We start from the raw sequence: 14,214 nt of genomic DNA on the forward strand, positions 1-14,214 counted from the left end.
TCATTTCAATTTATTTTTTTATTTTTATGGAACATAACTGAGACATTTTTAAGTGATGTCCTATGCAAAATGAACCAGGAACCATTGAGTCTTTTTGAGACTTACATCAGTTTATTACTTCACTGTTTGTTTATATAAAAATTCGTAAGTAAAGAGTCGTATTGACTATATTACGAGCTACTGTAGAAGCTCTCTTTTTTGTTTTGTGTGGACTTCTGTTATCTTTTTATGTTAATTTTTAATTTTTCAGTTTCTTGTGCATTTGACCATGTGTCATAATCCAAGCTTTTCTTTTTTTATTTTAGAGCAGCTGGACTTTGGTTTTCCTGGAACCTCGTTCTTCTCACAAGTCAGCAATGAGATTTATTCCAAACCTGTGAGTTAGACAGAGCTCATGGGTGATTTTTACTAGATTCACTATAAACCTCCAGAATTCACTGAGAAATGGTTCCTTAGTCTTGTAAATCCATTTCATCTTTATTTTTTTTACCTATCATCCATGATTTTAGATCCACATACAGTTAGTATTGACAGATAGACATACAATATAATAGTCCAGTGACTTGAACTTACACTATCTTCCTCTTTCTCCACAGAAGGCAAATGTAACCTCATTCGTTGAGAATGATCTGACTCGTCAAGTTTCCCTCTTGAGTGCCATATTGAGTGTTATGGACAGCAAAGCAGACATCATCACACATTCTGATCTTTTGTACCTCACCGAGACCATTGAGAAGGCCACTCAACTCAATAAAATAGCCGTTCCCACTGAAGTCTTCATATCTATGATCCGCAATTGCTTGGAACTGGTCAGCAGGCTCATCAACCCTGATATGGCTGAACATTGGGGGGATTTGATAGCACAAGGGGTATGTTGTGAGTTTGAAATTGGCCCTACCTTGCTCTTCTGGAACCGAATCCTGTAAAAAGTGAGCGGTGACTCTTCTGTCAGGTTGATTTGTACGTTTCCTCTATTTTCTTAGAATTACCTAGGACCTTTGACAATGCTGGAGAACATCGACAAGCTCTTGTGGAGACTGGCAGATGCTCTCTGGATCGAGCACAAAAGCTTCACAATGTCAACAAAGAACATGGGTACAGTGGTTTTTTGCCTCAGTTAGCATGACTAGGTAGCATCATCTCTGACCTCTGAAAAATAGAAGTCAATATTTGTTTTCTTGAGAGGAAGAGTGATAAAGATATACTGTACCTCTCTGGTCTGTCATTTTATTCAAACATTTATTAACATTTAGCCATGGCAATTTTGGTTGTACAACCATAGAAACTGTACAAAAAGTGATGAGTGTTTGTTATATTGAGAGTCAAAAGTTAAAATGCTTCCTTAGATATTCATCTGGAGCCACGGAAGCTGGCGCAGATGAGCTGCGGTTGTGTGTTCAAGCCCTCGGTTCACGCCAGTCAGTTCAGCAGCGATGATGAGATCCTCATACCAGAGTCAGAAATTCAGAGGGTCTTTTCTCTGGGTGAGACATTGGGTCATTTCCTTTTTACTATAGACAAATGTCATGATTTGAGATCTTTTAAGAAGCAACTGTTTGCTAATATTATTTGACAGGCCACAAGGAAGTGATGCTTATTCATACCTACTACAGTAACTTGTTAGAGATGTTGTCTAGACTGGAGGTGAAAACCCTTGCTGACCAACAGGCAGACAAGAGGTTAGCATGAGCCTGCTGAATTTTCTACCCCAATATTAATGTTTAAATCCTTTTCTCTGGATTTTTAATTGACTGCTGTCATAATGCACTATTGTAACGCTGTTTTGTTCATTTATTTACAGGCATCACATTGGTCAGCTGGCCACAGCAGTAATCTCAGCAACAGTGCGGGATGTTTCCAGGGCAGAAAATGTTCCGGTCTCTGTCCAGTACACCCTATCTTCTGTGATAATGGTATAAAGACTCTTTTAAAATGTTTTTAACTAATTTTTTTAAAAAGTGAAAAAATGGCAATAACACAAAATTACTAATAAATAATTTCTTAATTTTTTATTTTTCACTAACCACGCATAACATTTTTTTTTTCTCAAAAACACAATCATGTACATACATGCTGCTCACATATTATTATAGCCCAGTTTGTGCTGATTACAGTGAGACTAGACTTTAGCCATTTAGATATTTATAAGAAACTGAAAAAAGCACAAATGTCAGGGCATGACAAAACTTCTCCAGGCCCCAAAAATACCCTTAGACTCCAGAGGGTTAAAATTACATTGAAAACAGAAAACATAAAAATACAACTAAAATAGCTTTAGGGTATATTGTATAAAAATAAAGACTTTTTCTTTTTCCTCTTTAGGCCGAATATTCCAAACAAGTCAGCCCTGTCTGCGTCTTTTGGAATATCATGTAAGTGAACGCAATCCTGTTACAAAACTGCTGACAGGTGTCAAGTCATATTACATATCTCTTGTCTGGGTCTGATGTGGTGTCTCGTGTCCAAAGGGTGGGTCATACAAGTGCTTGGTCCAGTAAAGGGTGCAGAGTGCTGCTTTCTCCTTCTGATGTCACTTCCTGCTTCTGCAACCACACCACCAATTTTGCTGTCCTCATGAATTATATGGAGCACAGGGTATGTTTAGACAAAAGTCTAACAAATAATCTGTTTACATTTTATATATATTTTATTAGACCATATTTATTTATATTTACACATAAATAAATATATATGAATATATATACACAGTACTGTGCAAAAGTCTTAGGCCATAGTTTTAAGTCAGATTTAGAGTTTTTGTGTTCCTTTAGGCCTACTTGCTTTTAAAAATCCGGCATTTACAGTGGATTCAATCGTGACAGTCATGCATGCATACATACGAGACGGATAGAGCACAGGTTCAGTTGGATTTATTTGGAGGTTACTGCTCATGTCTCATTCGGCACAAATCAAAATGTTTCCATATTCGCAATGTATCTGAATGTTAAATTATTATTCATAATGTAAACTAGGTTTGTACAGTACTGCACACTTTTGCATATAGACGGAAAAGTCCTCTTCACATGATCAAAAACATTCTTGGCATAACAGCAGAGTGGATCGGTATACTAAGGTCTATTTAAACTGACCAGTGTAAGCTTTTATATGTTTGGTTGAGTGTACTTAATTTTGATAATGAACAGACTGCGATGTAAGATAAATTGCTAGAATAAGTGCGCACGAGGCACAGGCGATATAGAAACAGCTGAGACATAAAAATAAAAAAAAACGCAAAAATGTTTACTTTCATTTGTGCACACTCACAATAAAAAAAGAAGATTTTTGCTCTTGTAAAATAAAGCAAACAAACAGAATGTGCATTGTCACCATTTTCCTTCCATGAACTTAAGAAGCGCTGCCAAACTTCTGTTTTAAATCCGTTATCTTAATTATTTAAGTCTTAAAATATTTTTTAGCATATTTTTATTTATTTATTTTTTTTCTTTTAGGCCTATAATTTATATAGGCTATACATTTTCCTTAAAGCATCCCATTTTGTCCCAGGGCTTGAGAACCTGTGCCCTAGCCAGGTCCATGCAGAAACTTGTGAACGATGCTTGCTGTGGCGTCATCATTTAGTGACATCATTGAATGCTCCGGGAAAATGTCAGTGTCGTTGTCGGTCACAGCGCCCTGTTAATTAAGTGCTGGTTTTGAATCCAGCAATTATTTATTTACACATTATAAGCTCTGATAATGACAAGTGTGGTATAAAAGCTTTGTTTATTATAGGAATAATAGGTGAACTGGAAAATGTTAGATCGCGACCATGCCTCTGGATGCCGTTCGAGTCTAGCCTTCATTTATGTGGCTTTGTTCTGGTTTGCCAGTTGATCATGAATTTCCACAAATTCAATTACATTTAGGCATTGTTTCTTTTGCTAAATCTTCACAGTCTAACCCTCTAATTTCGCAGGTTCATTTTATTATCTTTCACTTTTAATCACTGTTTTCACATCTCTTACAGTGGTGAATGGACAATTAAAGATTTCATGAATTAAGAATTTGTTCGATTTATTAATTTGTTCCCTAATTTCAGTTAAATCATGGGTAATATAGGGAACAAAATTAATAAAACATAGACAGTTGGCACAAATGAATAAGTCGTAGGAACGAATTAACAAGTTCTAGGATAGCCTTTCTGTCCTGTGTCCTGCAGCCCTGCAAAGCGCACGGTATGAAACAATTATCTGGGGAAATGACTTAGTTACTACATTTCTATTGCTTTCTATTTTAGTTTCTATTTTAATGTCCTTTTAAAGTTGAAATCACATTAAAAGCTTAATTTGTACATTGTGAATGAATGATGATGCGTTTATCACTTACAGCCGCTCGCACATGTTGAATGAGCATGAGCCGCACGCAGCCCCAACATTAAATCGGTTTACAGACCATCGATAGCTTTAATCGATTGCATCTCTTATCGACAATTAATAGATCATTGATTAATTGTTCACGTCCCTACTCCACACAGAGATCTGATCTCACCATCATCATCAGTCTGTCTGGAATAACATGAAGAAACAAATGAAACTGAGACAGACTCAATCCAGAAGAACTGTGCCAATGTCTCCAAAATGAAACCTGCAAAGCTACAGTAAATTTACATTTAACAGACACTTTTATCCTTACTTACCTACAACTTACAGTGCATTCAGGCTAACATTTTTGTACCTAGCATGTGTTCCTTGGGAATCAAACCCACAGCCTTTTGTGTTGCTAACTCAATGCTCTACCACTGAGCCACAGAAAAACCTGCAAAGCTACAGTACTGTGCAAAGTTTTAGGCACTTGTGTAAAAATGCTGTAAAATGAGGATAATGTCAAAAATAATGCCATAAATAGATTTTATTAATTAACTTCTATTAACTTAACTAAATTCAATCAACATTTGTTGCGACCACACTATGAGTTAAAAAGCTTTTGTCCTAGGTGCACTTGAACATTGTTTTTCAGGTAGCTTTGCAGGTAGGTTTCTTGAAGACACTGGCACAGTTCTTCTGGATTGAGTCTGTCTCAGTTTGTTCTGTTTCTTCATGTTATTCCAGACAGACTGATGATGATGGTGAGATCAGATCTCTGTGTGGAGCACTGGCTGCTGTCAGACTCCTTGTGCAAACAAAGATCTCACTGGATTATTACAATTAATGGCAAAAATAATGTTTGGAAATGTAAACTGATATTTACTACTGAGTCACTACAGCAAAAGATAGAAATAGAAATATATATATATGATAATATGAAACTGATAGTAATATATTAATAATAATAATAATAATAAAAAACAATTCATTGAGTGTATGTGTGTATATATATATATATATATATATATATATATATATATATATGTGTGTGTGTGTGTTTGTATGTTTATTTTATTTATAATAAAATTAATAAATTACTCAATGGTACAGTATGTAAGACTTCAAGTTAAGTTATTGCCTGAAAAGTGTTAAACACACATTTTCTGTTCTAACACAATCTGTCCAATAGGGGTCACTGTTAGCTTACAAACACAAGCGAGCCCTAATACTAGTCTTTGTGGTTTTGTATTGCGCATTATTTGAGAAGTTCCTCCGTATGTAACTTCATAAGTAGCAAATATGATCCACATTAATGCCTAAGCACCACATCATCACCATCCAGCGCAGTAATGGCTTCAACCCTCATATATATACGGTAGTTAACGTATATTTCCAGACAGTTAGATTGAGAGACAGACAGCGCGTAAGGAATATGAGATCGTTGTGTTTTGATTTGTTTTTTTTTCCTGCAGTGGAGTGCTAAAGGGGAGAGCATTTTGACGAAGCTGACGTTTATCGGAACCGGAGCGTCTCTCTGCGCACTGGTGGTGACCTTGGTGCTGTTTACCGTGTTAGAGTAAGTGGTTTTTTTACGGATGTACCACCACACCAACAGCATGACAAGAGATGTGTGCTTGTGTTGGGGGTACTGCTACATGAAGTGCTCTGGCATCATTTGATTCGCTATCTTTTATGCTGTCTAACTCCACGTGTTGGGTTCATAAGGGTCACGACATAGCATAACATTTGCTTGACTCTCAGCACCACGCAGTCTGAGCTCACAGTCCTCACGCTTGTCAATAGCGCTCAGTAGTGAGGTTGAATAAGTATTGAAAACCACTAATCAGCTAATTAGCGCTTTGTGCCAAGTGAGCCCGAAGCTGAAGTTTTATGGTGACATTACAGGGGAGTTAATTAAAGGGAAGGGTCACACAAAGGGAGGTTAATCAGCGCAGTTATCAGCCAAGCTGGTTTCTTTAAGAGATTGATGGCCTGTTTGCTGCTAATCAACCCATACACACACTTATGGTTACCAAAATAATAACAATTTGGCAGATTTTTCTCCAAATTGTAACATTCATAAACTTTTGCCATTCTCAAAATATCTCTGAATTATGGCGGAAAATGTATATATGACGAAAAGTGTTTTTTTGTTTTAACAGCATCCCGAAATCGGATCGGACATCAGTCCACAAAAATCTTTTTGTGTCTTTGACTTGTGCTCAAATTGTCCTTCTCTGCAGTGGTTCTGCTGTTCATAATAAGGTTTGGTGTTTTTCACACTTTTATTTGTAGCATAAAATTCTGAACGAGGTTGTAGTTGTTGGTATATTTTAACAGAATAATGAGTTAATGATTAAGATGGTGAATCATTAAATTATTTATGCAGCAATGTTATTTTAGCATTATTTATATGTTTGATTATAGCATCAATACTTTAAATTTGATATGTTCAGTTTTTATTATAATGCTAGTTAATTTAAGTTCTGGTTATTTTGTTATGTGCTTTGTATTTTTTTATGTGAAGTTTTGTATAGGAATAATTTATTTTTATTTCAGTTATAGCTTTAGTTTTTGTAGTTCTTATTTCAGTTAGTTGCGAAGGCAACATTTCTCATTTTTGCTTAGTTTTTTTTATTTGTATTTAATATTCATTTTATTTTATTTCAACTTTATTTCAATGACATAAAATATTTGACAAATTATTTTAGATTTAGCTTTAGATGATAACTGCTATGCAAAAGAAATGTTTTATGATATTATAATTAATGTCTTTAACATGAAATAATATAACTAAAATAATAATATAAAAATACTATATACAGTATATAAAATAAATATTAAAAGTTGGCAAAGCTGCATGCCTATTTTATTTATTTAATTTTAGATTTTAAGTTTAAGTATTCATCTAATTTCTAAGTTTTTATTCGTTTTAGTTAAATTGTAATTCTTTTTAAAATTGTGATATAATTGTATTAATAATATTGTAATAGTCTGTTTAACATTAGTTTATGCCATACAAGGTCATGTGTTACAATGTTTTTACTGTATTAAATCTGTCTCACAACATCCTTTAACTACAGCAAAATTACTGCTTTATTAAATGCTAACAAGGCTATAATATACAATTTTAAAAAAGGAAACCAAGTCTTTTTAAAAAAGTTTATTTCTAGAACAAACTAAGTACCAGCAGTCTGACAGTGATTTAAACAACGTTAGTTTTGTTGCCATATTTGCCGTTGGACAAGCTGGCGTATGGCCACGTTTGTTTGGCTGTTTGATCTTTTGACCTTTGACTGCCTGCTCTCTGACCTTTGACCCATAGGTGGCCTGCATGCTTGTGGCAGCTCTGATGCATTTGTTCTTCATGGCAGCGTTCAGCTGGATGCTGGTCGAGGGGCTGCTGCTCTGGAGCAAAGTAGTGAGCGTTAATTTGAGCGAGGACCGACACATGAAATACTACTACCTGATTGGCTGGGGTAATGTGACCACGCCCCCAATCTCCTATCTGTTGAACTACACAGTTATTGATTGGGTTCAAGAGTACAGGAATGCAGGCTTCCTGTTAATTCGATGGCTTTGTATTTTGTTGTTGCATTGAATATTGCCATATACTTTAGGATTTTATTTTACACAACTACTTTAATTAGTTAACATCCAAACTGTAGAAAATTGAACACTGATGGTCAACACATGCCATGTAAACTAAGATATTTCTATTCAAACTTATGCAACAAAGCATTTGAACACTTACAGTAAGTCACCCTTGTTATGTGTCACCGTTACTGCAAACCATTTATTTGAAATTACTTTTGAACCACTGATGTCACTTGAACTATTGTAACGATGTACTTACTACCTTTCTTGGCCTTGAACGGGTCAGAAAGCTCTCGGATTTCATCAAAAAAAATCTTAATTTGTGTTCTGAAGATGAACGAAGGTCTTACGGGTTTGAAACGACATGAGGGTGAGTAATTAATGACAGGATTTTCATTCTTGGGTGAAATATGCCTTTAACAGGTCTGCCTGTGCTGATCGTGACCATCACACTGGCCTCTGCCTCTGGGAAATACTCAGCGGACGGTCACTGCTGGCTCAGTGTTCAGAACGGCGTCATATGGGGCTTTGCAGGCCCAGTCATCTTCATTATTATGGTATGACTTTACCTTTATCTAATAATGATAACAACAACACAACCATAAATAAATAAAAAACACAAATGACAAAAATGTTTTTATGTATGTTTAGTAACAAAATAATTCCATAATAAATACATATACACATGTGAAATATGTAATATGTAATATATATACATGTTAAATATTTAATTGATATATTCAAGATTTTTATAATAATATGTGTTATTTTTGGTATACAGAAAAAAATTTAAAAGGCAATTTTTTTTATTTATTATTAATTTAATATATAAGCTATATAATAATAATGTAGTCGATATTACATTAACTCTTTCCCTGCCATTGACTAGTTATCTCATCTGATAGAAGACAACGCTTCAATGCCAAAGACGTGTTTTCACTGTTATACACTCGGGGGCGCTATTACACATCTTCTGAATGAGTACAAAACCTCCCGAACAAAAACACACATGAACAGAATGAAAAAAAAACTAGCGATCTCTTATGTAAGTAGATGCATATTAAAAATAATGGGATCATCAGCAATAGACAGCATATAAACGAAAACTGCATAATTTTTTGGCGTACAATAATGATCCAGGAAGTGGTATATGGCTGACTGTGCAAGCTTTGGAGGTGAAGATGGAAGCGATTTACTGGATTTATGCCTTGATAAATGTACTGAATATTATCCAGATGTAGTTTTTGATAAAATGAAAACCTACCTATATTCAGGTGTTGATAAAAAAAGAATGCTTTAAGCTAGAATAAAACGAAAATAGTTTTTGTTTAAAAGTAGAAGCTCTGATCTATATTTTGGTGTATTGTATATTCAAATATTCATAAAGCAAAATATACTGCAGGCCATCACATTATAGTGAAAATCATCAAAATTGGTGGCTGGCAACTTAAAAAAAAATGCTGGCGGGAAAAGACTTATTATATAATATCTGTGTAACGTTTATGTAGTTTTATGTATTTTTCTATAATACAAAGAACGTGTGGTAACGTAGCTTAATAATAATAATGATTTTTATAAATTCTAATATGTGTTTATTATATACTATATTTGTATAATTTAAGGTGAATATCATGATTGTGTCCCGTGTGGTCATGATCACCATCGCCACAGCCAAGAGGAGATCTTTGATGATGACCCTGAACACCGGCCCAGAAGAGCAAGTCTCCGAGCAGATAAGGTTAGGAGGACATCTCTCTCCCTCTCAGAAAGGGTACGAATGAGCTTGTCCGCTCTTTCTTTAGCACCACTTGGAGGCACCCTTTCACAGCTGCGCTTGTGGAGTCTGACTGGTCCTCATTCATTTTGGCTTTCTATTAAAATGATCTATTTGCACATTACAGCCTCTTTCAACATCAAATGTTTTGTTTGTTTTTTGGTCCATTAATGGAACGATTCAACCTTTTTTTTTCTCTCAAAGTTAACTTTCAGACAGCTCAGTCACTGCGGGAACCCGACGTTATATTTTTAAAAACAGGCCTTTATAGTGATTCTCATGTTGGTTTATAGATTCAGCTTCTCCTTGAGACCGTAAATAACCACAACGCAAATTAAGCTGCCACACGTACCCAGCATTTCAAACCGTCTGGACCTCCAGCATCAGTCGTTGAGGTGGGGGCCCTCAGAAGGCCCCTGTGTTTAAAAAAAATATCAATGCGACTCTTGAAAGCCGGTGGTCAATTCCAGCGCTCTCCAAAGGAAAATCACACACATGCTTCCTCTGCTTGGCAAGGCCCGTTCGGACTACAGCTGGTTCGCTTTAGCGGTTACCTGAATAGGGAGGTAATGTTATACTAAACAGAATTAAAAGTGATTTAGCATGGAAATTGTCAAGATGTGAGAATAAGCAGCAGCTCCTGTTGTGCTGGGAATGACCCCTGAAATCTGTGTGCATGATTAGAATCAAATAAAGGGTTTTCTAAATCAGTGCTGATTTTGCGTGTGCTTTTAGGGCGGCGGTGAAAGCCGTACTGGTCCTGCTGCCGATCCTGGGCCTGACGTGGCTCTGTGGCGTCCTGGTGCCGTTCTCCCTGGTTATGGCTTACGTCTTTAGCCTCCTGAACTCGCTGCAGGTAAGAGTCTTTCTCAGCGGCACGTGAACGCCGTTGGATTAGCGCTGAAGCCCACAGGGGGTTTAGCTGAGGTAAACAGTGGGGAGTGAAGAGATAATAGCTGTTTAACATGGAGACGGCACAGACTGAGTGCATCTGTGTGTGTGTGTGTGACTTGAGTGGAATGAAGTTTTATTCAGACTTCTGGTAAACACTGGGACTTTATTCTCAGCTTTCGTGCGACCCGTGAAAATCTCTGTGGTGCTTGCCATCCACGTTTTTCTGTGTTAGTCCTTTTCCAGCGTTTAGTAACTGTCAGAGTGTGGGTGAAATTATTTTTGGCGAAAGACAAAGGATTCCAAACAGATCCTCTGTTACTTCCTCTTCCCGTTAAATGGTTGTTGAAATTCTTCCTAAACTGCTTTATTACAGCCAAGCTGCTCTTTTTTCGTGTTTGAACATTCTGGGAAATTCAGATTAATTTAGTAATTTTCTTGGTCATTACATTTTTAAGTGTAATTATTATTATTATTTAGAAAGGAAAAACATATGTATGTTATTTATTATTAATTTAATAATAATACCACATTTCAGCTGGCACATAATCAAAATTATGCAGAATATTGCATTGAATTATTCCAAAAGTCACATCATTTACAGCTCTGTCTCAAAAAAAACCTTAAGTGGGATGTTTTTATTTGTTTTACTTGTTCTGTGCATGAAGATCAATTATGAAATCAACAAATATAATTTCCAGAAATGTAGATTCTTTTGTTTTATTCATTTTAAAATGTTAATTGATTATTGTTCAAAATCATTTGGAATAATTATTAAAATATATATTTATTATACATTTAATATGAGTCCAATATCGTTTTTCGTTTTCAATATTCTGCTGTTTTGTAGTTTTTGCAAAACAAATCAGTATATTTTTGTTTGTTTATATATTTATTAATATTTTTGTTGTCATTTTGTGCATGATTAACACTTCTTAAATCATCAAAACATATCTTCAGCATTGTATATATAATTATCAATAATAAACCCAATAATAAAATCAAAATATACAGATGTGTTAATTTGCATTAAGTACATGTCTGTGTTTGTTTACTAGTTATTATTATTTTGCTGTATTTTGGAAAACCTGTGCAGTGGCTTTCATAACACAAATCATTTTCTTTTGTTTATAAATATTTTAGATATTGTTGAAATCGACAGATAATTTTCAGTTATTCAAAAATGATCTCATTTTGAGATACTCCGTGCCAATAGCTTTTAGAGAGTCATAGAGACTATCACAGTGTGATATTTCAATCAGAGAAAGAAAAGTGTATCATTCTTTATCAGTTACAAGCAGTTTCAGTCTTGTGTTTGCGATCTGTGAAGCTCTTTAATCAGTTGTTTCCGTAATAGAGCTGTATATATCACAAGAAAATCAATAGAGATTTAGCCTGACTCGCATCATTAAACCGCACTATAAAGAGTTCATCATCCATACTAATTAAAAAATGTCTCAGCAGTCAGGATTGATGTAGGCCTTTCTGAAACAAAGTCCCAGTTTAGTTGGTTTACTTGTTTTCATAGGAGAAGTTGCATATTAAAGGCATGTAAAAGTAAACCGGTATGTTTGAAGATCCTACGGTAAAGTTTGACGTAGATGTGGATGTTGTTTGCCTTGGATGTATTTTTATTGTAATCATGCTTAGTTAATCTAAAATATCAGCGTTTATTTCAAATAGACATTTTTTGTAAGATTATAAATCCCACTTTTAATTTAATGCATCCTTGCTGAATAAAAATATAAAATTCTTAAAGAGCACACACACACACACACACACACACACAAACACACTTTACTTACCCTTTTACTGACTATATTTAATTATATACTTCTTCCCCAGTTTATTTTACAATATAATTTATACTATATTACTATATTTTTTTTTTGGGGGGGGGGGGGGGCAGAATCCTCAGGAAATCACTGCAGGCCTCTGTGTGATCGTTTCACCAACCACTTGGATATTTTGCCAGCCTCTTCCTTTTCAAATGTGGCAGGTGAAAACATAACTCCCATGTGTTACAGAGCAACCTGATTGAACTGTTTTCTCACTAAACTCCACCCTTTATTTTGCCCACTGCTCCTTTTTATCTGTGAAAGCGGCTCGGCCCTGTAAAGCTGTGGAAAAGGACAATAATAACAAAGACGTTTTTTTTAAACCAACTGCATTGTAAATTCGACCGTGTTCGAAAAAAACAACCACTCCAGCAGCAAGGAAATGACAAACTTCTTATAAAGTTCTATGAAGTCATTGATGATGCTTCCCTCAGTTCTCTTCAGTTAGCCTAACGTTTTTATGCTGCATTCTTTCTGTTTGTTTTGTCATGCTTTGAGAACGTACAGCCGTTGTATCCAGGGTGCTTGAGTCATTCAGAGCCGCAGACCTTGTGTTTAAGTGCTTCATATAGACGTTGTGAGCTCTTAAATACTTTGGTGTGGCCCATGGTTTTTAAAAGGAAGCAGAGACGGTGTATGCTCATACTGTATGAATGCGGACCACATAGGGCGCTGAATGAAGCATTCTAGCATCTGAAGCTGCTTTGATTGAGGATACATTCGTAATTTCATTGGCACGGTTGCTTGCCCTTAAAAATGTGAAGAATATAACAGGCACACTTTATCCAGAGGGTATTCTGAGTCCTAGATGGCCTTATGTGAAATACCGGTCGTGACTTTTTCCCTTTCCATGTTTCATTGTATTTTCAATAGGCGGCAATAACAACATAAAACTTAAGCCAGAGGACTTTATTGTTAAATCAATAAAAGGAATAATGTTGACAAGCCTTTTTCATTGGCCACACTTTGTCGTTAAGAGTGAGGGAAACAACATGACAAACAAATCATTATTATTTAGATCGCGGAGTATTAAATTACTTTATTTGCATATTTTATAAAAAAAAATGTAATAATCAAATCCATGTAGAAACTCTTAATTAATTTTTGAAAGCTTTTCGATTTTTTTAACACACACACACATACACACACACTCATATCTATCTATCTATCTATCTATCTATCTATCTATCTATCTATCTATCTATCTATCTATCTATCTATCTATCTATCTGTCTGTCTGTCTGTCTATATATATATTTTTTTTTTTACAGAATATCTGAACAACTTCTGACTTTTTTTATGTGATAAAACAGCTTAAAGTCCATGTAAAGAAATATTAAACATGTAATCTGAGTTTGTCACACCACAGAAAAATGTGTTGACAACCCAGCCAAATTTGAATGATTGAATGATGATGAAGATCTTGAAAAAATAAGCAGTATTCTCTGTTCTCAAATGCTGAAACCATGACACAGACACTGAAACCACACCCACTAGCGGGAAAGCTGCCGTCTCTCGCTAATGTAAAATACCGCTACAACCCGAATGAATGCTAGGAGACCAAGCTATTTTGTAAATTATCCCAACCAGGTAATATGCATTTAAGTGATGAATGCACAGCTAACTAGCAACTTCGACTTGAACCGACTTGGATGAGATTTTTGAGTGGGTTGGGATGAATTACAACATTGCAAAGTGTTTTTGTATACATACAAACAAAGATACACATATTTTAATTTGTCTACGAATAACATTACAAAGTAAAAGCAAAATTATCCTATTCAAATGATCCCAAAACTAGTTGATTAAT

General features: G+C 35.2%; 1 protein-coding gene across 1 annotated transcript in view; it reads left to right on the plus strand.

Moving 5' to 3' along the window:
• The window catches only part of LOC132131382 (adhesion G-protein coupled receptor D2), a 78,863-nt gene that overhangs the window by 6,242 nt on the left and 58,407 nt on the right, over positions 1 to 14,214 (plus strand). The window contains exons 7-20 of the mRNA XM_059543397.1: positions 306 to 376; positions 597 to 869; positions 984 to 1,095; positions 1,347 to 1,484; positions 1,577 to 1,679; positions 1,802 to 1,913; positions 2,323 to 2,372; positions 2,469 to 2,595; positions 5,777 to 5,880; positions 6,467 to 6,569; positions 7,630 to 7,783; positions 8,325 to 8,458; positions 9,524 to 9,639; positions 10,411 to 10,531. Coding sequence (XP_059399380.1) covers positions 306 to 376; positions 597 to 869; positions 984 to 1,095; positions 1,347 to 1,484; positions 1,577 to 1,679; positions 1,802 to 1,913; positions 2,323 to 2,372; positions 2,469 to 2,595; positions 5,777 to 5,880; positions 6,467 to 6,569; positions 7,630 to 7,783; positions 8,325 to 8,458; positions 9,524 to 9,639; positions 10,411 to 10,531 — 1,718 coding nt within the window. The remainder of the gene's footprint in view (positions 1 to 305; positions 377 to 596; positions 870 to 983; positions 1,096 to 1,346; positions 1,485 to 1,576; positions 1,680 to 1,801; positions 1,914 to 2,322; positions 2,373 to 2,468; positions 2,596 to 5,776; positions 5,881 to 6,466; positions 6,570 to 7,629; positions 7,784 to 8,324; positions 8,459 to 9,523; positions 9,640 to 10,410; positions 10,532 to 14,214) is intronic.

Source organism: Carassius carassius, chromosome 48 (assembly GCF_963082965.1).
Source record: "Carassius carassius chromosome 48, fCarCar2.1, whole genome shotgun sequence".
Taxonomy (NCBI): domain Eukaryota; kingdom Metazoa; phylum Chordata; class Actinopteri; order Cypriniformes; family Cyprinidae; genus Carassius; species Carassius carassius.